A 26,968-nucleotide genomic window follows, 5' to 3' on the forward strand; every position below is an offset into this window, starting at 1 on the left:
AATAACAGCTCATTGAACATCAGACAACAAGTATTACCGTGTACTAAATATTCAGGACCACTCTTTTACAACCAATTGGACAAACACAAAATCAACAGCAAGCTATATATTCCTCACGAATCACTAATTTTTTTCATACATGTTTGTAACAATAAGTTCATATATATATTTGTAAAAAAATGCTCATATTTATTTGGAAAAACAAATGAAGACCATAGATATGAAATGCCACGGCTTGATATATAGTCGATAGTGAACTCAGTTCATCATCTCACTGATGGTCTTCGTGATGAGCTCCCAAGCGCTCAAAATGTGCCTCTCCTCCTGAAGTGATGATCCCACAGCGAAGCGCAGCACGAGCCTGCCACCTACCACTGTGTGCGCAAGGTACGCCTTGCCGGTCTTGTTCACGTTCACCATGAGCTCACGGTTCACCTCGTCGCCCTCCCTAAGTCCAGTCGCCTTGATCCTGAAGCAGACCAGAGCAAAGTTTCTCGGCACAACGATCTCGAACCGGCCATCGGCGTGGACCAAGCCCTCGAACATCTTGGCCATGGCGACGTCTCTGCGGATGTGCTCCTGGAGATTGGCAGTGCCGTAGGTGCGCATGACCATCCAAAGCTTGAGGCCACGGAAGCGGCGGCCGACTCCGACCTGCATGTCCTTGAGGTCAGTGACGGCGCCGGACGCGCTGGCATCGTTCTTGAGGTACTCGGGGTTAGTCGCCAACGACTGGCTGAGGCGCTGCGCATCACGCACGTAGAGGCAGGTGCAGTCCAGGCACGTGAGCAGCCACTTGTGCGGGCTCATGCTGATGGAGTCCACGCGCTCGACGCCGTTGAGGTGGTGCCGGAACTCTGGGCAAATGCACGCGCTGCCGGCGTAGGCGGCGTCGACATGGACCCACGCATTGAACATGGCCGCGACTTTGGCGACGTCGCCTATGGGGTCGACGGCATTGGAGGACGTGGTGCCCATCGTGGCACAAACGTAGGTCGGCACGAGGCCAGCCACGGCGTCGGCCTGCATGGCCACGAGTAGCTTCACCGGGTCGACGCCGTAGTTGGTCTCTGGTCCGGTGGGAATGGAGCGGAAATTTGCAGGGTCGAAGCCCGCCAGCCAGCATGCCTTGAAGAAGGTGGAGTGGGTCTGGTCAGAGGCGTAGACGGCCAGGCTTGAAATCCCGGCTCCACTCCGGCGCATAGCCACGTCCCGGGCGGCGGCAAGCGTGACAAGCATGGCCTCGCTCGTCGTCCCCAGAATGACGCTGCCGCCCGTCCCCCGGGAAGCACCGTTGCGGTTCATGAAGCTCCTTGGAAGCCGCAGGAGCTGCGCGAGCCAGTCGAGCGCGAGCACCTCCATCTCGGTAGCGGCGGGAGCCGCCTGCCACGTGAACCCGACGGTGTTCATGGCGGAGGCGATGAGATCTCCTGCGATGGCCGCGGCGCTGTTGGTCGCCGGAAAAAAGGCGAAGAAGTTTGGGCTGGCCCACTGTGTCATACCAGGCACCACAGACGCCTTGAGCTCTTTCATGGCGACGTCGAAAGGGGCCGAGTGCACCGGCGGAAACGCTCCGAGCTCGTCCTGCAGGAAGCCAGGTTTGACGCCGGGCAGCACCGGCATGGACTCGACGGACTTGTAGTAGTCGGAAATGAAGTCGACGGCCTTGTGGAGGTAGGAGCGTATGTCATCGTCGTTGAGTGGGTGGAAGGCTGGCAGCTCACCGAAGGAGGTGAGGAGGTTGGCGTCGCAGCTGCCCATGCTTCTTCCAGGAATGGAATCGACCACAAAAGAAGAAAGTGAGATAGCTGTGTTACTAGCTCCATTTGATTGGCACTAAGTACTAATTAACACCAACACGTACCTCTCTATTATATTACAACAGGTAAGGATTCCATACATAGCAAATGACCTCACAGCAGAAGCAACACATGAGCCGCACAGTAAACAAGGCACCCATCTCATTGGTACCGTCCACAAATGCAAATTTTGTTCATGGACCAGGTTGGCACCTAATTGTTACCACAGGCTAACATCGAAACCTAAGATGGGTGCTAGAGCCTGCAAAAACACCAAAGCTATGATCTCTGAAATTATCTTTCCCTAATTCCTGACCAGATCCACCTATCTTATCCAAAAAGAACCAACATTATCAAAATGCCAAGCCCCAAAAGGCAACAACACGTTGATGATACATCCAAGAGAAAAAAGAGAACAAATTGTCTCCAAAAGCATGTCCCTTCCTTGACAAAGAAAAAAAAAGGAGGCTTCAAAGCAACCAAGGAACGGAACCAAAAATCACAGCACGTTGGACTCAGCTAGCTACGTTGGTAGATCCAAGGCTCTACTCAGCAAGTTACCCAACAATAACTAAGGAAAAAATATATAAAGGTGTTGCTTGGTTTGAATTGAATCCAGCTACCAAGATATTAGCAAGTTTAAAAGACTAGTTGTCATCCCTTGCGCTTGCAAGGACTAGTCTATTTTATTGTCAACAATAAAATTATTAAATAATCCCTCTGTCAAAATATATAAGTGCATTTAGATTACTACTTTAATGATCTAAACACTCTTATATTTCTTTACTGAGAGAGTAGTTATCTCAAAGGTAATTTGTGAGATTAACCTTTTCCATCCATATTATTATTAAGAAGATTATATGATAATGAGAGAAAAAATACCATAAATTGTTAGTGAAATGTGATTTATCAAGAAGTTTAATTGTCCACAAATAAATCGTTTTTTTCACTTTAATTATCCACAGATAAAGCAGTCTTTTCCACTTTAATTATCTACGGATAAACCCATGCGACGTAGGGAGTAATTAAACTCTTGATAAATCACATTTGACTAAAAACTTTGTTTCTTGTAAAAGGTTAATCTCACAAATAAATTTTAATAATTAAACTTCTTGATAAATCACATAGCTTGGCTCGGGGAATCTTCGTATTTAAAAGACATGCAGTGGATACTTGACGGCATGGCCATGGATTTCTTGATAAATCTCATGTCGCGTCAGTCTTTTTTTTTTTTGAACTCATGCCTCATCAGTCATGTCGTGGTGTAGTTTTTAGGTCCTCCTTTTTTTTTTCTCGGCGACGTTGTTTTTCCGATGTACGTTGTCCGTTTTTTCCTAGTTTGTGCTTACTCACCATCATGTATCGGTAAACAGTGTACTTGTGTTTCGTGTTTTATCTATGAAGCGAGAGGGAAGTCTTTTTTATGAATAAAGTTCTTATTTTATCTAAATTCTATAAAGTGTGTATCCAACGATACCACACATTGACATACAGTAAAAGAAACATGATGATGCACCAATAATGACTGTACCTAAAGCCTTAAGATAATAGGTAACTAATATAGCCAAAATACATTGCCATGTACTCCCTCCGTCCCAAAATAAGTGTCTCAACTTTATACTAGCTCTAATACAAAGTTGTACTAAGCTTGAGACACTTATTTTGAGATAGAGGGAGTACTATATACTACATAGCTAGCACTAATTCATACCTCAAAGCTGTTATCATAGAACCATGTCGAGAAAGGATAGCCATGTTAGAAACAAACAATCAGGTGATGTATTATTTTTTTAATTGAGAATTTATATACACACTTACGAAGAACATAACTACAAACACCCATAATGAAGAATGCTAAGATGATTGCTATATTGATTGATTTACAAGTTGCCTTTCCACTGTAAAAGCTGAAAAATAAGTTTCTCTAACAATACTTGACTTAGGAGCATTTGCTTAGCATAGCTTATTGTATGTAGATAGACGCAGCACATAAAGTTTGAGAATACAATGATATATGTACCATGATTTTGTTATTCGTTGATGAACAAAAACTTGATATTATGAGGAAACCCACTCCATTGCAATTGACGCTTCAGCAGTTATCAATTTACCAAATATGGAGACTGCCCACTATTATAATTGACAATTCGGGAAGTTAATAATTCGTAAAATATAGGAAAATCAGATGACAATATGAAGTAAAGTGTAGAGTTGTTACATAAATATTTGAACCACGTGTATGGCTTGACCTCGCCCTCAACCAAGTCGTTGCTGGAGAGGTTGAAGTTCTTCCGCTTCTGGGACGGACATACTACCACAGATATTTTTCTCCCACGGCTCTGTTTTGCTACCTCCATCATTATGCACAATATTGAGTCGGCGTCATCATTTGTATCTTCAACCTCACCCTTCTCTTGCTTGCGCTGGGTTTGTTTTTACTTATGGCGAGTAAGGAGACAATATGAGAGGGGCGCAAGTAATGCGACCAAGCCACTAGTTCTACTTCAAATTGCTATTGGGCACCTATCAACAAAACTGCAGAGAAAGTCCAAATCCGCAAAAATATAGATTATATCTTGCCATTATAACTTTCACTTTTCAAATTAACATGGGAAGAACATTCAAATCCACAACAAATATAGATTAAACCTGTCCATTATAACTTTCTCGTTTTCAGATTAACATGGGAATTTCTAGGGATTAACTATGACCATTATAACTTGGTCCCGCAAATATTACGTTTGGGGTATTCTCTTTGCTTCTTAGAACAATATGGGAATTTCTAGGTATTAAATCTGGCGTTATAAGTTGGTCCCACTAAATTGACAGTTGGTAGTTCATATTTTTATGCTATTAACATGAAAAAATTCTTGGGAATCTCTAATTAGTATAGTAATAGGTAGATAGGTTGATAGATAGATAGACAGACAGATAGATATCACAATCTATTTGTTTGGTGCCAATTTTTTTGCTCCGTCTACAGTGTTGGCAAGGCATCCTTGTGTGTTAGGTAGCAAACCAAATACCCTTTTGTTTGTCTTACCAAAAAATTGGCTCATTTGGCTCATTACCTTAAATTACATTTATTTTTCTTGTCGATTCGTTGGTGCAACCAATTTTCACTTCAAGCCAATCATGCCAAAAATTCAGATGAGGTTGTTCTAATGAGTGTGGAGGGATTTCAGATCCACACCAACCAAAATATTTAGAATTTATGGAATGTGTCGTATCCCATATGACTTGTCGTACAAAAATTGGCATGTAAATCATATTTTTGTCGAAACATTGCACGTTGTTGTATATTGCCAAACTGTAAATTTTATAATTTTATACTTTTTATTCCACTATCCTTCTTCTTTTAGGGTAATATCAATGCTTTTAATTCGTTTATATTTAGAATAATTTATGTTTCTATATGTGTGCCCATTTTTAATTTACAGTTTTGTTTATGAAGAAACAATGTTTGCTCTGAAACAATGTTTGACAAACAAGAGCTGAGCTTCAGGTAGGGAAACCAAGAGCAATTTTAACACGCTCCCTCTTACTCCTCTTTTCACATGGAAGGTAAGAAGGTAAGAGTTAATCAAACACTACTTAATGCAATAAATGGTTCAGATCTATTTTATACTCTTACCTCTCATGTGCAATGAGAGGGAGCATGTTAAAAACCTCGAGAACAAATTGTAATCTTGATGACCCAACCGTACATTACTTAGCCAAATTATGTTCTAAACAATAAATCGTCGAGAACCCTCCATGTCGTGCATAGCGTGAGAGCCCCAAATAACAAGAGATAAGGTGCACAGGAGCTTCGCTCCTCCTTTGCCTCTCACACTACCCATAAAATACTCAACCCACCCTTGTTTTTATCATTCGATTTCATAGTTTAAATCTAATATATCTACCAAATCAAAAGTCTAATGTATGATTCATTTGCATCTTTGTGTTCCTTGTGATGAATACTTTGAAACACGCCATTCTTGAATACATTTCAAAGCAAAATTAGAATTGAAATACGAAACATGATAAAACTTTATGAAACATAGTGAAATAATATTGTACTACGTGAAGCATATATTGAGTTTTCACGGAGTTTCTACAAGTTCTATAGTAAAGAGCATTATTATATATACACCAAGTTTCATCAAGCACTCCATCCATCATTTTGACATACAATTTAACGACATGATACACTATGCAAAGAATATACAAACTAAAACGATATGGAACAACATTACCATTTTTTTGTATATTGTTGTCTTGCATCGTGTGTCACAAAGTTTGTGAAGTTTCACCATGTTTTCAGATTCGTACTCTATATCTTGTCAAAACCTATTCAGGACTGTTTTTTGTCTTCATTACCAGACAAATGTGCAACGGATCATAAATCTGATTTCATATTCAACAGATAAAACTGATACCATATGTGAATCCTGTGGAAAAAGCGTATAGCTAAGTGATGTACAAGACTCTGAGGTCATTTCTGGCACGAATCATGGCGGAGCAACCAATTGCTGGATCGATCATATGCATATGAGAGCTCGTTTATCCGGTTTCCAAATAACAAGCCATCAGGTTTTACTTACACATTGACAACAAGTTATAATAAGTAGACGAGGCCTTGCTACAAGTCAGGCCAAAATGGTCAGAGGCGATACCACTTAGCTGAAAACTTGACATTCCTATTGGAAATTATCAGGTCGGCAAGATCCGTTTGATCAAGGCCATCGAGTGGTCCTGCCCCTTCCTCACCATTAAAACAAAGCACGTGTCGCAGAACCCTTTGCAATGGACTTATTGTTGCATAAACATTTGCAACACATTCTTTGTTGCATATTTTGTTTTCGTCTGAACTCTTTTGAAACATGAGTGTCGTTACGAAAGGAGTTTGGCAACCCATATGATATTGCAAAAATAAGTCCTCTCTTAAATGTTTTACAACATGGGTATTGTTGCGGAAGGATTCTACAACACAGATGATATTGCAGAATTTTTGTCTATCTTTTTTTTGTAATATGGGTCTTATTGTGAAAGGACTTCTGCAAAGATTATGTTGCAAAAAAACTGCAAGTGGCAGAGTCATGCCTCTAGTCGTGGGATCCCTGCTGATTGTGCAAAGTATGATCAAAGTCGTTTACATATACGAGCATACACTTACCATTATGATTTAGAAAAATGCAACCATCAATATCAAATCTGAAACTTGAGCACGGATGAGCAGTGGATACCACTGTCCTCATAACTATCCAACTACAGGTTAATTCTTTATATTTTTTAATTCTGAAAACATTATTTGATTTTATATTCGGGTGACACTGATCGAGTTTTAGGTGCTTTGATGGCCGACGCTTGATTTTTGAGAGTGAAAACCAACAAACTAATTTTCACTTGATCAAACAGTAGAGGTCCAAAGCATCCAGCGGAGATCCCAACTTCCCAAGGCAGGCCGTCACCGGAACTTGGCCAGCTCGGCAAGGAAGGCACCGCCGTGCTCCTCCTTGAGAAATCGGGACAGGACGTTGGCCCCGCCCTTGTCCCTGCACGGCAGGCAGGCCACGCACATCGGCAGAGACTCCGGCCCCACGTGGCACATCACCCGCGCCGGCGTCCCGCCGCCAAAGTCCGTCGCCTCGAAGCCCAGGTTCCGCCAGCTCGTCACGAACAGCGCGTTGTACCCGAACAGCGTGTCCACGCATGGGAGTGGCACGCTTTCTTCTCCTTCTCCGGCGAAAGTGGCCGCTATCTGCTCCTTGCTGCTCCTGATCAGCCTAACTAGGTCTTTGATGTCCCCTTCTGCCACCTCGCGGATCGTCGGAGGCGGCGCGATTACCTGCGTCGTGATGCAGTTGCTGTAGTAGCCCTCGGCGGCGCCGACAGTCCTGCGCGCGTCGGCTGCGAAGACGAGAGGCGCCGGGTTGTCCGGGTCGTCGTCCGGCATGATAGCGCGGCTGCGGCACTGCCACAGGACGGCCGTGACCGCCTCGAATACAGTGCACGGCGCGCCTAGCTCGTCGCCGAGCTCGGCTTTTATGCGGTCGATGGTGTTCATTGGTACGGTGATGTCGAGGTAGGCGTAATCCTTAGGCTTCAGTTGGCCAACCATGGTCTGCTCTATAGCGGCGGCCAACGGCGGGAGGTCCGGCAGGAGCTGGTCGGCGCAGGTGTCCGGGGGGATGGACGGCTGATCCATCCCGCGCGCGAGCTCGCCCACAGCCCGTAGGAGCAGCGCCATCCCTGTGCCGTCGGCGACGACGTGGTTCCACGTGACCCCAAGGACGAACGCGCCGCAGGAGAACTCGGTCACCTGCATGAGCAGCAAGGGGTCGGTCACGCGGCAGCTGGCCTCCGGGTATTCGACGGCGAGGTCTCCAAGAAGCGCCACGAACGGCGGGTAGAAGAGCTTGACGTCCTCTAAGGCGCAGTTGGCCGTCGCGGCCACGAACTCCACGCCCTCGCCGGTGCATGCGATGCAGAGATCGCCATCGTCGTCGTCTCCCACGACGACGCGGCCGGCAATGAGGCGGAAGTGGTCGAGAGCGCGGGACAGCGCCCTCTTGATGGTCTCGGCGGGCTCGTGTATGGCGCGGTCGAAGACGTGGAAGGACGAGAAGGCCGAGAAAGCGAGAGGCTTGTCGAAGGAGGAGACTTTGATGTAGTTGGCCGTCGTCGCCGGCGTCGACTGCTCCGTCGACGGACGGACCAGCAACGGCCAGGACTTGGTCACGGTTACCCTCATAATTTTCAATAGGGATCTCTCAAGTTCTCAACGAAGTGGTATCGCCTCTCAGCATTTTGGCCTGGCTTATATGTAAGAGCTGATGGCTTGTTATTTGTAGACCAGATAAACGAGCTCTGATGCATGATCGATCCGGCCATTTGATTGTTCCGTCATGATTCGTGCCAGAAATGACCTCAAACTCTTGTGCCATTCTAGACTCTAGAGTTCTACTAAATTGACCACAGTTATTTTGGAACGAAAGGAGTACATAGTACATCACTCATGTATATTTTTTCCATATGATTCAAAGATGGCATCAATTTTATCTTTTGAATATGAAGTCAGATTTATGGTCCGTTGCACATTTGTGTTTCTGGTAATGAAGAGAAAAAAAAAGTCTTGAATAGATTTTGACAAGAATTAGAGTATGAATTTGAAAACATGGTGAAACTTCACAAACTTGGTAATACATGATACAACACAACAATATAATAAAAATTGGTAATGCTGTTCCATATTGTTTTAGTTTCTATATTCCATGCATAGTGTATCATGTAGTTAAATTTTGAAAAAAGGGGTAAGAGGGAGCAACCTGAAGCTCAGCTCTGGCCCTTCCGGGATCGACTCTTCTATGCCTATTGCTAGAAATGAGGAAGGGTTCTTGGGCTGACTAATTATGAAACAATTTTTCAGTGCAAACATTGTTTCTAAATAAACAAAAATGTGAATGAAAAATTGGCACACATATGGAAACATAAATTATTCTAAGGAAAAATGAATTGAAAGCAATTATATTACCCTAAAAGAAGAAGGATAGTGGAATAAGAAGTATAATATTATAAAATTTACAGTTTGGCAATATATAAGAACGTGCAATGTTTCGACAAAAATATGATTTACATGCCAATTTTGTATGACAAGTCATACGGGATACGACACATTCCATAAATACTACATATATTGGTTGGTAGTGGATATGACATCCCTCCACACTCATTAGAACAACCTCGTCGGAATTTTTTGGCTGATTGGCTTGAAATAAAAAAAATGCACCAAACGCGTCGACAAGAAAAAGAAATGCAATTTAAGGTAATGAGCCAAATTTTTGGTAAGACAAACACAAAGGCATTTGGTTTGCTACCTAACACACAGGGATCTTGCCTTGCCAACAGTGTGGACGCCGCTTAAAGTTTGGCACCAAACAAATATATTGTCATATCTATCTATCTATGTATAACTATACTAATCGGAGATTCCCAAGAAAATTCTCATTTTAATAGCATAAAAAATATAAATTACCAACTACCAATTTAGTGGGACCAAGTTATAACAGCCAGATTTAATACCTAGAAATTCCCATGTTGTTCGGAGAAACAAAGAGAATTCCCCAACCGTCATATTTGTGGGACTAAGTTAACGGTCATAGTTAATCCCTAGAAATTCCCATGTTAATCTGAAAAATGGGAAAGATATAATGGACATATTATTCTATATTTTTTGTGGATTTGAATGTTCTTCCCATGTTAATCTAAAAAGTGAAAGTTATATTGGCAAGATTTAATCTATATTTTTGTGGATTTGGACTTTCTGCGCAGTTGTACTAATAGGTGCCCGATAGCAGTTTGAAGTAGAACTAGTGGCCTGGTCATCATTACTTATGCCCCTCTCATATTGTCTCCTTACTCGCCATAAGTAAAACCAAACCAGGCGCAAGCAAGAGAAGGGTGAGGTTGAAGAAACAGAGGTTGATGCGGACTCATGATTGTGCATAATGATGGAGGTATCAACACTGAGCCGTGGGAGAAAGATCTATGTGGCAGTGTGGCCGTCCCAAAAGCGGAAGCACTTCAACCTCACCAGCAACGACTTGGTTGAGGGCGAGATCGAGCCATACATGCGGTTCAAATATTTATGTAAGTACTGTACACTTTATTTCATACTATGATCTGATTTTCCTATATTTTACAAATTATTAACTTCCTGAAGTGTCAATTATAATGAAGGGCAGTCTGGGTGTTTGGCAAATTGATAACTGTTGAAGAGCCAATTGCAATGGAGTGGGTTTCCTCAGAATATCAAGTTTATTGTGAGGTTAACCTTTTCCATCCATATTACTACTCAGAAAATTAGCATGATAATGAGGGAAAAAGAAATTAAGTTTTTAGTGAAATGTGATTTATCAAGAGTTTAATTACTCCCTACATCGCACGGATTTATCTGTGGATAATTAGTGTGGGAAAAACTGCTTTATATGTGGACAATTATACTTCTTGATAAATCACATTTCACTAACAATTTACTGCATTTTTCTGTCATTATCATGTAATCTTCTGAATAATAATATGGATGGAAAAGGTTAATCTCACAAATAATTTTTTAGATAACTACTCCCTCCGTAAAGAAATATAAGAGCGTTTAGATCACTAAAGTAGTGATCTAAATGCTCTTATATATTTTTACAGAGGGGTTATTTAATAATTATATTGTTACGATAAACATAGTCTTTTAAACTTGCTAATATGTTGGAAGCTGGATTCAAATTCAAACCAAGCAACACCTTTATATTTATTTTTCTTTCCTTACTTATTGTTGGGTAACTTGCGGAGTAGAGCCTTGGATCTATCAATGTAGCTCGCGGAGTCCAACGTGCTGTGATTTTTGGTTCTGTTCCTTGGTTGCTTCGATGCCTTCGGGACATGCTTTTGGTGACAATTTGTCCTCTTGGATGTATCATCAACGTGTTGTTGCCTTTTGGGGCTTGGCATTTTGATAAAATTGGTTCTTTTTGGATAAAGATAGATGGATCTGGTCAAGAGTTAAGGAAATACAATTTCAGAGATCTCAGGTTTGGTGTTTTTGCAGGCTCTGGCACCCATCTTAGGTTTCGATGTTAGCCTGTGGTAACAATTAGGCGCCAACCTGGTCCATGAACAAAATATGCATTTGTGGACGGTACCAATGAGATGGGTGCCTTGTTTACTGTGCGGCTCATGTGTTGCTTCTGCTGTGAGGTCATTTGGTATGTATGGAGTCCTTACTAGTTGTAATATAATGGAGATGTACATGTTGGTGTTAATTAGTACTTAGTACCAATCTAGTGGAGCTATTAACACAGCTATCTCACTTCCTTCTTTTGTGGTCGATTCCATTCCTGGAAGAAGCATGGGCAGCTGCGACGCCAACCTCCTCACCTCCTTTGGTGAGCTGCCTGCCTTCCACCCACTCAACGACGACGACATACGCTCCTACCTCAAGTCGACTTTATTTCCGACTACTACAAGTCCATCGAGTCCATGCCGGTGCTGCCCGGCGTCAAACCTGGCTACCAGCAGGACGAGCTCGGAGCGTTTCCGCCGGTGCACTCGGCCCCTTTGATATCACCATGAAAGAACTCAAGGCATCTGTGGTGCCAGGTATGACACGTTGGTCCAGCCCAAACTTCTTCGCGTTCTTTCCAACGACCAACAGCGCTGCGACCATCGCAGGAGATCTCATCACCTTGGCGATGAACACCGTCGGGTTCACGTGGCAGACAACTCCTGCCGCTACCGAGATGTACCACGTCCTCCAATGTCGTTGACCCCATAGGCGATGTCACCCAAGTTGCGGCTATGTTCAATGCGTGGGTCCATGTCGATGCCGCCTATGCCGGCGGTGTTAGTGATAATCTTGTCTAGTAGTAGATTAGTTAGTTTTTATTTAGAGGTTCAAAACGTGTATTAGCTTTGCATTAGTCCGGCTAGGATTAGTATAGGGATTGGTCATGTACACGTGATGTTTAAAGGCTGAGTTCTGGTCATAGTTGTACCGGAGGAGGTATTGCCAGTTGTGTACGTGAGTCCTAGTAGAGTTGGAGTTGGGCTCCCAATAGGTTTAGGTTGTACAGGTCGGCGGCTGCTCTGCATATATATGCATCAGGTCATGTAAAATTTTTGTACCGTGAGTTGAGAGAAAAAGGAGAAATAAAAAGAGGGAAAATTAGGGCACGACAAGGGCCCTTGTCCATAAGATTTTGCGTGTGCGTGTTCGTCCTGATTTGATGTGATCGATCCATGGGCGAGTTCCAACAATTGGTATCTAGAGCAAGGTCGAGGTGAGGCTGCGCTTGCCCCGGGGTGACGAGCCCACTAGTGCCTCGGGGCGGGCAATATAGTCGTTGGGTGGTGCAACGACGAGAAGAGCTGGCAATATAGTCGCTGGTGTAGCGACGAGGAGGAGCGGGTGATAGTCGCTGAGTGCTGCAGCGACGGCGAGGATCGGGCAATAGTCGTTCGTGGAGCGATGGATGAGGAGGTTCAGAAGATCGTTGTTCGGCGGAGCGATATGGAAGGAGATCATTGATGGAAGAGGTGGTGCCGAGGTGCGGCGCTGGAGCTCATCAAGATCGTCGTCCAGGGGAGTTGGACCAGTCAAGGAGTCATGCGAGTCGTATGTTTGGGCGTTGTCATGTCCAAGTGCTCGTCTTGGTGATGATTCGTTGAAGTTGAAGTGGTGTGCACGGTGTTCCGTGAGTCATGTCCATGTCCTCGTGGAGCGTCCTGGTTGCGGCCAGTGTGGATTCGGTGTGATGCCGAAGACGGACGATGGTAGGCGAAGCCATCGTAAAGCGAGGAGGTGTGCGAGTAGTGGAGAGTGGATCTACTACAAGCAAGTACAAGGAGTATGGTGCGGACCGAGTGCAAGGCAGCGGCCAAGCAATGGCGGTGGCACAACAATGTAGAGCAAGGAGGTTCTATATGTTTCCAGACGGATCATACTCAATGTACGGATACGACGGTTCAGTCGATGTGTTGAAGTCATGAGTCAACAATGAGTCAATTCTAAAGAGAGCACAAGGAGATGACATGTCAAGATTAGGAAGAGAATGTTAGTGATAATCTTGTCTAGTAGTAGATTAGTTAGTTTTTATTTAGAGGTTCAAAACGTGTATTAGCTTTGCATTAGTCCGGCTAGGATTAGTATAGGGATTGGTCATGTACACGTGATGTTTAAAGGCTGAGTTCTGGTCATAGTTGTACCGGAGGAGGTATTGCCAGTTGTGTACGTGAGTCCTAATAGAGTTGGAGTTGGGCTCCGAATAGGTTTAGGTTGTACAGGTCGGCGGCTGCTCTGCATATATATGCGGTCGTGCAAAAATTTTGTACCGTGAGTTGAGAGAAAAAGGAGAAATAAAAAAAGGGAAAATTAGGACACGACAAGGGCCCTTGTCCATAAGATTTTGTGTGTGATCGATCCATGGGCGAGTTCCAACAGGCGGTGCATGCATTTGCCCAGAGTTCCGGCATCACCTCAAAGGCGTCGAGCGTGTGGACTGCATCAGCATGAGCCCACACAAGTGGCTGCTCACGTGCCTCTACGTGCGTGATGCGCAGCGCCTCCGCCAGTCATTGGAGATTAACCCCGAGTACCTCAAAAATGATGCCAGCGCGTCCAGCACCGTCACTGACCTCAAGGACATGCAGGTCGGAGTCGGCCACAGCTTTCATGGCCTCAAGCTTTGGATGGTCATGCGCACCTACAACACTGCCAATCTCCAAGAGCAGATCCGTAGAGACGTCGCCATGGCCAAGATGTTCGAGAACTTGGTCCATGCCAATTGCTGGTTTGACATCGTTGTGCCGAGAAACTTTGCTCTCGTCTGCTTCAGGATCAAGGCGACTGGTGTTTGGGCGGACGACGAAGTGAACCGTTTGCTCATTGTAAACATGAAAAAGACCGGCAAGGTTCGTGCTACCCTTCGCTGTGGGATTGTCCCTTCAGGAGGAGAGGCACATTTAGAGCACTTGGGAGCTCATGAGGAAGACGACCAGTGAGATGATGAACTGAATTCACTACCGACTATCAAGCCGTGACATTTCATATCTATGGTCTTCATTTATTTTTCCAAATAAATATGAACATTTTTTACAAATATATATGAACTTATTTTTTTCAAATATGTATGGACGTTTGTTGTTTCTCGTGAGGGATATATAGCTAGCTGGTGATTTTGTGTTTGCCCAATTGGTTCTAAAAGAGTGTTCATGAATATTTAGTACATGGTAGTACTTGGTGTCTGATGTTCACTGAGTTGTTATTGCTATTATTGCATGCAGGGAATTGTATTGATCTGTCACTAGATTTTATTTTTGTTTGCGAAGAAATCTGTCACTGGATATTGATGGCGCGTGTTGCCGCGTCCGTAATTTAAACGCTGTATTGCAGAGGAGTGATGCACAATGCAAGTATATGAAGGAAAATTATCGAAAAGACCAAAAGCACAGGAAAAGAGAAAACATTGGCACAAAGCCAACACAACTCCGCAAAATGCACATGAAAAATCACCAGAGTCTATGGTTGTTGGGCTCGCCAGTGGCACTGCACGTTAGGAAGCGCTGTGTATGACAGCAACTAATTAGGGATTATTCCCTTAGGCTCTTGCTCTTATAAATGTTTCTTTCCTGGCAGCACGCAAGCGGTGTGCTTCTCAAAAAGGAAAGGTATAGCTTAGCTTTTCAAAAAAAAAAAAAACACATCCTATGCTTTCATGAGAATCACAATCGTGTTTCTCAAAAATAGAAAAAATACACTGTATGCTTCCGTGAGAAAATACATATGTGCTTCACCTAAAAAAATGAAAAACACATCAATTGTGCTTTCGGATTTTATTTTCGTCTTTTCATATTTTCTCCAGATTATTTTTATTTACCTGCATTCCCTTTTATCTCATGTTTTTTGTTTCCTTTCTTTTTCATTAAAAACCTTAAAACTTATTAATATGGGATATAATTTTGAACATCTTGACTTAAAAAAATCAAACGGTAAAAACAATTTATAATTTGGATGCATAGTTCAAGAGGTTAATTTTTTTTAAAACGGATCTAAAAAAACTCTTTGTTTATGACAGGGGACGCATACAAGGTGCGGCTGCATGGCAGCATGGGCAACTGCCTCGCGAAGTCGCCATGGGTGTGTTTGGTGAACGCACGCAAGGTTCTTGAGAAAAAGCCACTGTCTTATGAGAGGAAACCAGCGACAGGTCAGCGCTTCTTATCCACGTTTCTGGTTTTGTACTAAATGTCTTCAGTTTTTAGACATGAAGGTCTAAATGTTGACCCAAAAAAGATGAGGTTCGATGTCAGCTTCTTCTTGTAATCTTGAGAGACAAAAAAAAATATTTTTCTTTTCGTCAAACGTTGTCTAAAAATGGATAAAGGGAGTGTCTAGATCTTCTTCGACCGAGAGTCAAGTAATATACTCCTAGTATACAAGAAGAAGAAGAAAACTGAAAAGAAAATTGTTTGCATGAATCTCGATGCAAGATTAACGGATCTCAATCGATTGATTTTTAACAACGCCGAAGGATAAATACACACTGCTAAAAGAAATGGCAGTGCTAGCGTCCACCTGATGATAAATCAATTAGTTCGCCCGCCTTGGCGACCATCAGATGCCGTCCGGAACAGCCATCCGATCTACCGCCCCAACCGAGGATCTTTGCAACAGCTATCTTGTCGTACTTAGGGGCTTTACAACGAGGACCTTGTTGCAAAGGTTCGTCGAAATAGTCCACACCCTAGGCTAGAGCGTAGCCGCCATGGCCCGAACGTCTTGGCCATGGAGCGCCACGGTTGTCGGAGTTGTTGCTCTTACTCCGCCTCAACCCCGTGAGCAATTGCTAGCTCCACTCCAGCACAACGGCGACGACCTCTCACGCCCGGCACTTCCTACTGTTTTCTGCAACTGGAGCTACGTTTCTGAAACACGCCCACATGTTGTAATGTCTAACCAATCACTCTCTGCTAACGTCGGGCACTCCTCCAGCGCTGTAACTCGGGTTGTGTTTCTCAAACAAGACCATTGTTGCATAAGAAAAAAAATCTTCACCCCCCAAATATATTTTTTTCTTTCCGAAACAAAAGATATATTGCAGAAATCTTTTGAAACAAGACCTGTGTTACAGAAATCTACTGACCTTTATTACACGAAAAAAATCGGTTGTGCGGGACTGATTTACGGCCATCGTGAGCGCTCGATCAGAACGGCTAGAAAGTGGCGGACGCTGGCGTGTGCATCAGCAGGCTGAAGGGCACGGCTGAAGGGTAGTATTGTCTTACAAAAAAGGGTAAATACACGGACGATCACAAAACTTACTTCAGCTGGTCTTTTTGGTTCATGAACCTACAGAATTAGGTATCACCGTTGCATTGTTTATGTACATAGAATATAGACACAGAGAGCACACATTGCGTACGAATGAATGATGAGTCGATCAAGAAACATGGTGCAGAACGGATCCCACCGCCTGACCGAGGAGGTGCAAGGCTGCGAGAGCGGAGATGGGCACGCCGGCGAGCAGCAGTGCTGTCACGGCCGCAGCGACGCCAGGCCTGGTGCCCATGGCCAGCAGCTGCAGCGCTCCGGCGAGCGCGGCCACGTCGGAGACGTATGCCGGGTAGTAGCGCTTCTCCCAGTCCGCCCATCCCGCCGGCGCCTCGTAGTTGGTCTCCGCCATCCGCGTCTCCCGGATCCTCCGCCGGAGCACCGCCATGCCCACGTCCACCAGCGCGCCCCCGTAGTGGTCCTGCCCGAAAGCCGCGCAGCTCCTCGTGCTCGGTCGCAGCGCCAGCAGACCGCGGCATGGCCTCCTCGTACCGTGGCGCGGCGGCGACGCGTAAAGCTGGCGCCCCCCAAGCCCGGAGGATGCCGGCCGCACCGTCGCCGGTAAGGAGAGGCCAGACGACATAGATGATCGATCGAACAGAACCGGCTCAAGATTGAACTGAAGGTGTGATCTCTCAGACAAAAAGATGAAACCGCAAGGAAGCGATGGAGGGAGGAGTTGGGAACGAAGCAATGGAAGTGAGCAATGAATAATGGCGAGAGATGCAGCTCGATCGAGCGGGTGTTGCATCTTATAGGTGGTGGTACGGGGAGTTGACGCGGTTTCATGGACGGCCATCCTTGGCGCGTTGGCGGATTTTTGGCGGGTGATTTGACGTTATTTAATGGTGGTTTGGAACGGATCCAGCTGACGATGTAGTGGTAATCACCTGGCTAGCTACCTCGTTAAGCAACCACGAAGGATCGTGGATTCTTCCAACTAACACCTGCCTCTCTGTTTCAGTGATTAATTGATCAATCATCGCTGAGTTGATATCGAGTACAACCACCACGAGTGCCAAATGATCGATTAAAAAGAGTATATATATATCGCGTTTTGATATGGGTTGAACTGGTAGTGCCTCGGTAGCCTGCTGGCCGCCGGGTTATCTTAAAGAAAAAAGTCCAAGCAACTCTTACTTGGGTTTATCATTTTTGTTTCTTTGATCGGCTAGCTAGCTACCTCGAGGCTCTTCTGACTATTTAATTGATGCATCCACGAATTAGTCCGAGGTCCAAAAAAGTCTAATCCTACAAGGGATATATATATTGCACCGGCTTGCAGAGACGTCCACATCAACCAGCTGCTATCAATTAAATCATCATTTTGCAACTCTCATATCCACTTGATCACCTCTGACGATCACGATGCATTGCGCGTTTGATTATTCACGCGCGAAGTTAGGCAGAAAAAGTCCAACCAGCGTTATATACCACAACTACTCCCTCTATACCACAATATTTGTTGTTGGGGAGAACTAGTTTAGTTCTCTTCAACAACAAATATTATGAAACAGAGGGAGTACATGTTTACATGCGGACGGTTTGAGGGGGACTTTAGATTCACAGGATTGGGACCCGAGACATGGGAATAGAAATGGCACATAATTGGAATACCATATCCTCTTGAACCATAATAACAAAACCTTGATAAGTGTCACACATGTGGGACAAACACATGGTAACTCCGAACATTTTTAATGGCAAATTTAGTGACGCGAGGGCCGCAACTTTAGTTATCAAACATGACAACTTTCTGTTTGGATGACAAATTTTAATTTTTTGTTTGTGTTTTCTTTCTGAATGGCAAATTTAGTTGTAAAAATGCAAGAGGCTGGTTGCTTCGTGTCACACGTGTGACACTTATCATTTTTGTAATAATATAGGATTAAAAACTATATGAATGTGTCTCTATAGTTTCTTACTACATCACATGGTATGTAAAGTTATTAACATAGATTCCTCGCAAAAAAATCAAGTTTATTAACATAGATGTTCGAGTGAATGAAAGTTTTTCACAAAATGTAGCACAAAATGAATTTTTCTTTTTGAAACAGGCTTTCGCCCCGCTTCATATAAGCACCAAACCAAAGTGCACGGTCGAACGATACAATATGATGGGGAGAACCCCTTACAAAGCAGATCAAACATTGTAAAGAGTTTCAATCCTATAAATCAAATGAGTCGGTATATGAAATTTGTAACAAGTCAAGGGGACTCAAGTTCAATTACAAGTTCAACCCCAAGTTGAAGAAAGCCCAACACGTATTGAACATTCAAGTTGTTGTACATAACGTTGCCTCAAAAGTTGTTCACTTCTGCCGAATGTTTGCCAAAGACACCGTTGTGGCAGGAAAGATCACATATACCCTAGTGTTGTGTTGAGGCCATGCGAACACTTCCGTTTTGCCGCACATATGTTAATGTAGCTCTCCAAAATAAGTGATCATCATTGACAGGGTGTGCAATCTTAAACTTTTGACAAGATAATCAATCGGGCATCTCATGTGCACAAGATATTAGCGGAATAGGATGATATTGTTACCGTGCGGTGCACTTATTACTTGTTCAGCAAGCATGCGGTGAATACGTACGAAAGTTCGCCACTGCAGCTTGAGGGGATCGAGGATCATACCGACAGTCTACACGGCTTATGGTCTAGCGCATTGCATACCAAGGTTGATACGTGCAAAATGTTTGTATTGTCTCAAGGACTTCAGGTCTCTATCAGCAGTTTCATTAGATGATCAGGTGCGTGCTTTTAACGCCGGAATTTAGCTACAACTTACACTTGCACAAGTTTTTTTTCCCAATTATTCAATGTAGCAACTGCCCTCATTCACGGTCAACACACCTAAAGGCACCCCGCAAAAAAAAAACACCAAAAGGTAAGCTAGCAATGAGAAAAACAATTGTGCTACTACTTACTCCCTCCGATTTTTTTAGTGTGCGTATACACTAGTAGAAAACAGGGCTACCGTTCGGCCCTGGCCAGCCCATTAGTCCCGGTTCTTCAAGAACCGGGACCAATGGGGGGGGGGTATTAAACCCGGTTCGTGAGCCCAGGGGGCCGGCCGGGGCCTCGTGGACATTGGTCCCGGTTCGTGTGGAACCATTTGTCCCGGTTCGAACCACGAACCAGAACCAATGGTCCTCGCTGCTGGCCCACAACCTTTAGTCCCGATTCATGTCACGAACCGGGACAAATAACTTGCCTACATATATACCCACCGCCGCGGCAGAGCACTCCACAGTGCTCTGTTTTTGTCGAGCCGGCAAGGGGAGGGCATTTGGGTGCTCTAGTTCACCTCCTATGCACATGAGGTGTTCGATGAAATGCCCGAGCCACACTAGTTAAGCTTTCTCCCCTCGAAACTCGACCTCCGAGCTCCATTTTCAACGAGACTTGTCTAGATTTAGCGGTCCGTCACGCCCCGTCCCCGCCCCGTCTTCACCGCCGTCGATCGCCCGTGCCAATCTCGTTGCCGGCACCACCGTGGAGAGCCTCTTGTTCTTATCTTCTTTCTGAAAGAAAAAATTCTGACTTCAGATAGATACTTGTCTAATTTTCTTACTTTTATTATTCCTTGTTATTATATAGTGCGATGGTTTTGGTATCCACCCCCGTCGGCCCTCGTCCTGTCTATGATTCAGATGTGGTATATATTATCTTTTCATAACTATTTGGTTCATTTATTGTTTATGACAATTATGATGACCAACATGACATATATTTTTAATCTAGGAGGTATGTGAACCGGAAATTCCAACCCACCTAGAAATGCTTCTCGAGAAGTTAAGTTGGGTTGAAAAAGAAAACAAATACTTCAAGAAAAAATTGAAAATAATTGAGGATAAGAATATGGAAATGGAGTTGCATGTTGCTGAGGTCATTGACGATCGCAAGATGAAGATCGATGCGATGCGATTGAAGATGGATGCAATGCGCTTGAAGATGGATGAAATGCACTTGAAGATTAGGAATATTAGAAAATATGCCATTGATAAAGATGCTTGGTATCATTATGCTGTTGGGTCAATTGTTACCTTACTTGCGATTTTGATCGCGTTTGTTGTTGCATTTAAATGTTTTACATAGTTGTATGTTGTGGGTGAAATAATGATACCATGCCAACTTGAAACCTTTTCAGAGTTCATTTCAAATGATTTTTAATTTCATGGTCTTATAGCTCATAATAATCAGTAAATGCATGAAAAATAACAAATGAAGTCAGAAAGGGTTGTAAATTGATGATGTGGCTTTGAATGGTGCATTTTGAACACAGAAAAACTATGGAGTTCAAATAAGTTCAAAAAAATGAAATCCCTTTGTAACAGACGAGTTTCCGTATGAAACCGTGATACTTCGAAAGAGATTGTCTGTTTTGTACATGAAGTGCATCCAGTTTCTGCCGTAACCACTAGTGGAAAACGGGCCTTTGGCCGGGACCCTTTAGTCCCGGCCTGCCTCTGGGCCGGGAATAAAGGCCCGGCCATGTCGCCCCAAATCGCAATGCCTCCCTCGAGGCTTTAGTACCGGCCCGTAAGGAGCCTTTAGTCCCGGTTGGTGTCCCAAACCGGGACTAAAGGGCTACGCGGTGTACAGCCCGCATGTGCGCCACCTTTAGTCCCGGTTTGTGTCTCAAACCGGGACTAAAGTCCTCTGCCTATATATAGCACAACCCCCCTCTCCCCTCTTCCTTGCATTTTTCTTGGATGGAGGATTGTGGGTGTGTGCTAGCTCTCCACTTTTTTTGATGCACTAGAGGTGTTTGTTGAAATGTGTGTTAGAGCGATGCCGCTTCAGTTCACCGAACACAACTACGATATGAGATGCGTGAGCCACGCTTAAATCTCTTCCTCTTTATTTCTACTTATTCTAAAAGGTTAGCAACTATATTTCCTCGTTTAGACCGTGCGGTACTAATTTTTAGGATCGTGATTGTATTTGATATACTGTCGTATAACACAGATGAGCCATCCATGGATGTACGGTGATCGACGCACAACCGCTTACAGAGAAGGCATGCATTCTTTTCGAGATGCAGCCGATGCGAACAAGCATGGTGGTGGCTATATGTTTTGTCCATGTGTTGAATGTCGGAATGAGAAGGATTACACTTCCTCAAGAGTCATTCAGAGCCACCTGCTTCGGTCCGGTTTTATGTCGGGCTATAATGTTTGGACCAAGCACGGAGAAAGAGGGGTTATGATGGAAGACGACGATGAAGAAGAAGAGAACGATGATGACAACTACCGATCTATGTTCCCTGAGTATGCTGATACCGCAATGGAAGACAACGAAGAAGAAGATCAGGATGAAGAACGGGAACCAGATGAGCCCGCTGATGATCTTGGTCGGGTCATTTCTGATGCATGGCGAGGTTGCGACACAGAAAAGGAGAGGTTGCAGTGCGAGCAGATGTTACAGGACTACAACAAATTGTTGTAGCCAACTTGTGAAGATGGCCAGAAGAAGCTGGGTAGCACACTGGAATTGCTGAAGTGGAAGGCAGAGACCGGTGTGACTGACTCGTCATTCGAAAAGTTGCTGGTACTGATGAAGAAGATGCTTCCAAGAAAGAACGAATTGCCCGCCAGCACGTACGAAGCAAAGAAGCTTGTCTGCCCTCTAGGATTAGACGTGCAGAAGATACATGCATGCCCTAATGACTGCATCCTCTACCGCGGTGAGAAGTACGAGAATATGGATAAATGCCCGGTATGCACTGCATTGCGGTATAAGATTAGAAAAGATGACCCTGGTGATATTGAGGGCGAGCCACCCAGGAAGAGGGTTCCTGCCAAGGTGATGTGGTATGCTCCTATAATACCACGGTTGAAACGTCTGTTCAGAAATAAAGATCATGCGAAGTTGTTGCGATGGCACATGGAAGATCGTATAAAAGACGATAAGTTGAGGCACACCGCTGATGGTCGGCAGTGGAGAAAAATCAAGAGAGAGTTCCCGAGATTTGCAGCTGACGCAAGGAACTTATGGTTAGGTCTGAGTACAGATGGCATGAATCCTTTTGGGGAGCAGAGTTGCAGTCACAGAACCTGGCCCGTTACTCTATGTATCTACAACCTTCCTCCTTGGTTGTGCATGAAGCGGAAGTTCATTATAATGCCAGTGCTTATCCAAGGTCCAAAGCAACTCGGCAACGATATTGATGTGTACCTAAGGCCATTAGTTGATGAACTTTTACAGCTGTGGGCCGAACCAGGTGTACGTGTGTGGGACGAGCACAAACAAGAGGAATTTGACATTCGAGCGTTGCTTTTCGTAACCATCAATGATTGGCCTGCTCTTAGTAACATTTCAAAACAGTCAAACAAGGGATACAATGCATGCATGCACTGTTTGGATCAGACAGAAAGTATATATATGGACAAATGTAGGAAGAATGTGTACCCGTACAATCGTCGTTTTCTTCCGCCCAAGCTCCCTTAAAGAAAAAAGGCAAGCATTTCAATGGCAAGGCAGAACCCCGGGGGAAGCCTGCCATCCGTACTGGTGCTGAAGTATTTGATATGGTCAAAGATTTAAAAGTAATCTTTGGAAAGGGTCCTGGCAACCAACCTGTTCCTAACGGCCCTGCTAAGCGCGTACCCATGTGGAAGAAGAAATCTATATTTTGGGAGCTACCCTACTGGGAAGTCCATGAGGTCCGCTCAGCAATCGACGTGATGCACCTGACGAAGAATCTCTGCGTGAATATTCTAGGCTTCCTGGGCTTGTATGGGAAGTCAAAAGATACACCGGAAGCACGGGAGGACCAGGAACGTCATAAAGGAAGAGATGGCATGCATCCAGGGCAGTTTCAAGGGCGTGCCAGCTACGCTCTTACTAAGGAAGAGAAGGAAATCTTCTTTGAAGTCCTTTTCAGTATCAAGGTCCCGACTGGCTTCTCGTCGAATATGTTCGCCTGGCAATTGTGAAGGTATGTGCATTCCTCAATGCAATTTCTCAGAAGGTAAACGATCGAGAAAGTCTATCAGGGTTACAGATTGATGTGGCCCAATGTCTGGTCAACTTTGAGTTGTTGTTCCCACCATCCTTCTTCAATATAATGACACACCTCCTAGTTCACCTAGTCGAAGAGATTAGAATTCTCGGTCCTATGTTTCTACACAATATGTTCCCCTTCGAGAGGTTCATGGGAGTCTTAAAGAAATATGTTCATAACCGTGCTAGGCCAGAAGGAAGCATCTCCAAGGGCTATGGAACAGAGGAGGTCATTGAGTTTTGTGTGGACTTTCTTCCTGACCTTAAGCCGATTGGTGTTCCTGAATCTCGGTATGAGGGTAGGCTGACAGGAAAAGGCACACTAGGAAGGAAAGCAAAAGTATGTATGGACGGGCATTCTTTCTCTCAAGCACACTACACAGTTCTACACAATTCCACCGTGGTGGCTCCGTATATCGTGAGACACAAGAATATTCTACGCTCCGAAAACCCGGGGAAGGCTGACTCTTGGATTAAAGGGGAACACGAGAAGACTTTCGGCAGTTGGTTGCAGACACATCTCATGAATGACGACACCGTTGGAGATCAGTTGTACTGTTTGGCCAGGCCACCATCTTCGACTATATGTACTTTCCAAGGGTATGAGATAAATGGGAATACATTTTACACGGTTGCCCAAGATAAAAAGAGCACCAACCAAAATAGTGGTGTCCGCTTTGATGCAACACACGAGAATGGGCACTGTTTGGAAACATATTACGGGTACATAGAGGAGATATGGGAACTTGACTATGGACCTACTTTTAAGATCCCTTTGTTTCGATGCAAATGGGTGAAGCTGACAAGAGGCGGGGTAGTTGTAGACCAAAAGTACGACATGACAACAGTGGATCTCAACAATCTTGCGTACATGGACGATCCATTTGTCCTAGCCAATGATGTCGCTCAGGTTTTCTATGTGAAGGACATGTCTACAAAAACAAGAAAAAGAAATCAGCAAAAGAAGATATCGTCCGATGAGCCAAAACGCCACATAGTTCTTTCAGGGAAAAGAAACATCGTGGGAGTAGATGACAAGATAGACATGTCAGAAGATTATAATAAGTTTCATGAAATTCCGCCCTTCAAAGTGAAAACTGACCCAAGCATCCTAATGAATGATGAAGATTCTCCATAGCTACGACCCAGAAGAAAACAGAAATAATAGATAGGAATATTGGTGCAAAAATGTAATAATGTATTAAACCTTTTATGTAATGCATGTATGGAATGTACTAAATTTCAAACACTTTTCATTTTCATAGTTTTGTCAAATTCTCAAATATGCAAAAAGAATTTCAATAAACCTTTGTAAGAGATGAGTTCTCGTTCGAAACGATGATACTTCGAGAGAGATTGTCCGTTTTGTACACGAAGTGCATCCAGTTTTTGTCGTAGCCCTCTCAACTTTTTAACACATGCTATGTGGGTGAAATGATGATAGCATGCCAACTTTCAACATTTTCAGAGTTCATTTGTAGTGCTTTTCAATTTCAGGGTCAACTAGCTCAAAAAAAAGTAAATGCACGAAAAATACCAAATGAAGTCAGAAATTGTTGAAATTTTGTGATGTGCCTTTGAATAGTGCATTCTGAACACACAAAAAGTATGGAGTTCAAATAAGTTCAAAAAAAATGAAATCCCTTTGTAAGAGATGAGTTCTCGTTCGAAACCGTGATACTTTGAGAGAGATTGTCCGTTTTGTACACGAATTGCATCCAATTTTTGTCGTAGACCTCTCAACTTTTTAACACATGCTATGTGGGTGAAATTATGATAGCATGCCAACTTTCAACATTTTCAGAGTTCATTTGTAGTGCTTTTCAATTTCAGGGTCAACTAGCTCAAAAAAAAAGTAAATGCACGAAATATACCAAATTAAGTCAGAAATTGTTGAAATTTTGTGATGTGCCTTTGAATGGTGCATTTTGAACACAAAAAAGTATGGAGTTAAAATAAGTTCAAAAAAATGAAATCCCTTTGTAAGAGATGAGTTCTCGTTCGAAACCCTGATACTTCGAGAGAGATTGTCCGTTTTGTACACGAAGTGCATCCAGTTTTTGTCGTAGCCCTCTCAACTTTTTAACACATGCTATGTGGGTGAAATGATGATAGTATGCCAACTTTCAACATTTTCAGAGTTCATTTGTAGTGCTTTTCAATTTTAGGGTCAACTAGCTCAAAAAAATTAGTAAATGCACGAAGAATACCAAATGAAGTCAGAAATTGTTGAAATTTTGTGATGTGCCTTTGAATGGTGCATTTTGAACACACAAAAACTATGGAGTTCAAATAAGTTCAAAAAAATGAAATCCCTTTGTAAGAGATGAGTTCTCTTTCGAAACCCTCATACTTCGAAAGAGATTGTCCGTTTTGTACACGAAGTGCATCGAGTTTTTGTCGTAGCCCTCTCCACTTTTTAACACATGCTATGTGGGAGAAATGATGATAGCATGCCAACTTTCAACATTTTCAGAGTTCATTTGTAGTGCTTTTCAATTTCAGGGTCAACTAGCTCAAAAAAATAAGTAAATGCACGAAGAATACCAAATGAAGTCAGAAATTGTTGAAATTTTGTGATGTGCCTTTGAATGGTGCATTTTGAACACACAAAAACTATGGAGTTCAAAAAAATGAAATCCCTTTGTAAGAGATGAGTTCTCTTTCGAAACCCTCATACTTCGAAAGAGATTGTCCGTTTTGTACACGAAGTGCATCCAGTTTTTGTCGTAGCCCTCTCCACTTTTTAACACATGCTATGTGGGTGAAATGATGATAGCATGCCAACTTTCAACATTTTCAGAGTTCATTTGTAGTGCTTTTCAATTTCAGGGTCAACTAGCTCAAAAAAAATAAGTAAATGCACGAAGAATACCAAATGAAGTCAGAAATTGTTGAAATTTTGTGATGTGCCTTTGAATGGTGCATTTTGAACACACAAAAAGTATGGAGTTCAAATAAGTTCGAAAAAATGAAATCCCTTTGTAAGATATGAGTTCTCGTTCGAAACCCTGATACTTCGAGAGAGATTGTCCGTTTTGTACACGAAGTGCATCCAGTTTTTGTTGTAGCCCTCTCAACTTTTTAACACATGCTATGTGGGTGAAATGATGATAGCATGCCAACTTTCAACATTTTCAGAGTTCATTTGTAGTGCTTTTCAATTTCAGGGTCAACTAGCTCAAAAAAATAAGTAAATGCACGAAATATACCAAATGAAGTCAGAAATTGTTGAAATTTTGTGACGTGCCTTTGAATGGTGCATTTTGAACACACAAAAAGTATGGAGTTCAAATAAGT

General features: G+C 43.5%; 3 protein-coding genes and 1 pseudogene across 3 annotated transcripts; 1 reads left to right on the forward strand and 3 right to left on the reverse strand.

The window, feature by feature from the left end:
* Positions 1–258: 258 nt before the first annotated feature.
* Positions 259–1,761, reverse strand: LOC123439232 (tryptophan decarboxylase 1-like). The gene has a single exon (XM_045115971.1). The coding sequence runs from the start codon at positions 1,759–1,761 to the stop codon at positions 259–261; it is 1,503 nt and encodes a 500-aa protein (XP_044971906.1).
* Positions 1,762–7,248: 5,487 nt separating this feature from the next.
* On the reverse strand, positions 7,249–8,535 carry LOC123439233 (acyl transferase 15-like). Its single transcript, XM_045115972.1, has one exon. It carries the CDS (start codon positions 8,533–8,535, stop codon positions 7,249–7,251), a length of 1,287 nt encoding a protein of 428 aa, XP_044971907.1.
* Positions 8,536–11,679: 3,144 nt separating this feature from the next.
* Positions 11,680–14,343, forward strand: LOC123439235 (annotated as a pseudogene).
* Positions 14,344–16,626: 2,283 nt separating this feature from the next.
* On the reverse strand, positions 16,627–17,399 carry LOC123439236. Its single transcript, XM_045115973.1, has one exon. The coding sequence runs from the start codon at positions 17,240–17,242 to the stop codon at positions 16,769–16,771; it is 474 nt and encodes a 157-aa protein (XP_044971908.1). The 5' UTR covers positions 17,243–17,399; the 3' UTR covers positions 16,627–16,768.
* Positions 17,400–26,968: the final 9,569 nt, after the last annotated feature.

This window comes from Hordeum vulgare, chromosome 3H, assembly GCF_904849725.1.
Source record: "Hordeum vulgare subsp. vulgare chromosome 3H, MorexV3_pseudomolecules_assembly, whole genome shotgun sequence".
Taxonomy (NCBI): domain Eukaryota; kingdom Viridiplantae; phylum Streptophyta; class Magnoliopsida; order Poales; family Poaceae; genus Hordeum; species Hordeum vulgare.

What these genes read in the sequence shown, in the direction of transcription:
- LOC123439233 (XM_045115972.1), bottom strand. Translation starts at nt 8,535, where the DNA reads ATGAGGGTAACCGTGACCAAGTCCTGGCCGTTGCTGGTCCGTCCGTCG.
- LOC123439236 (XM_045115973.1), bottom strand. Translation starts at nt 17,242, where the DNA reads ATGTCGTCTGGCCTCTCCTTACCGGCGACGGTGCGGCCGGCATCCTCC.
- LOC123439232 (XM_045115971.1), bottom strand. Translation starts at nt 1,761, where the DNA reads ATGGGCAGCTGCGACGCCAACCTCCTCACCTCCTTCGGTGAGCTGCCA.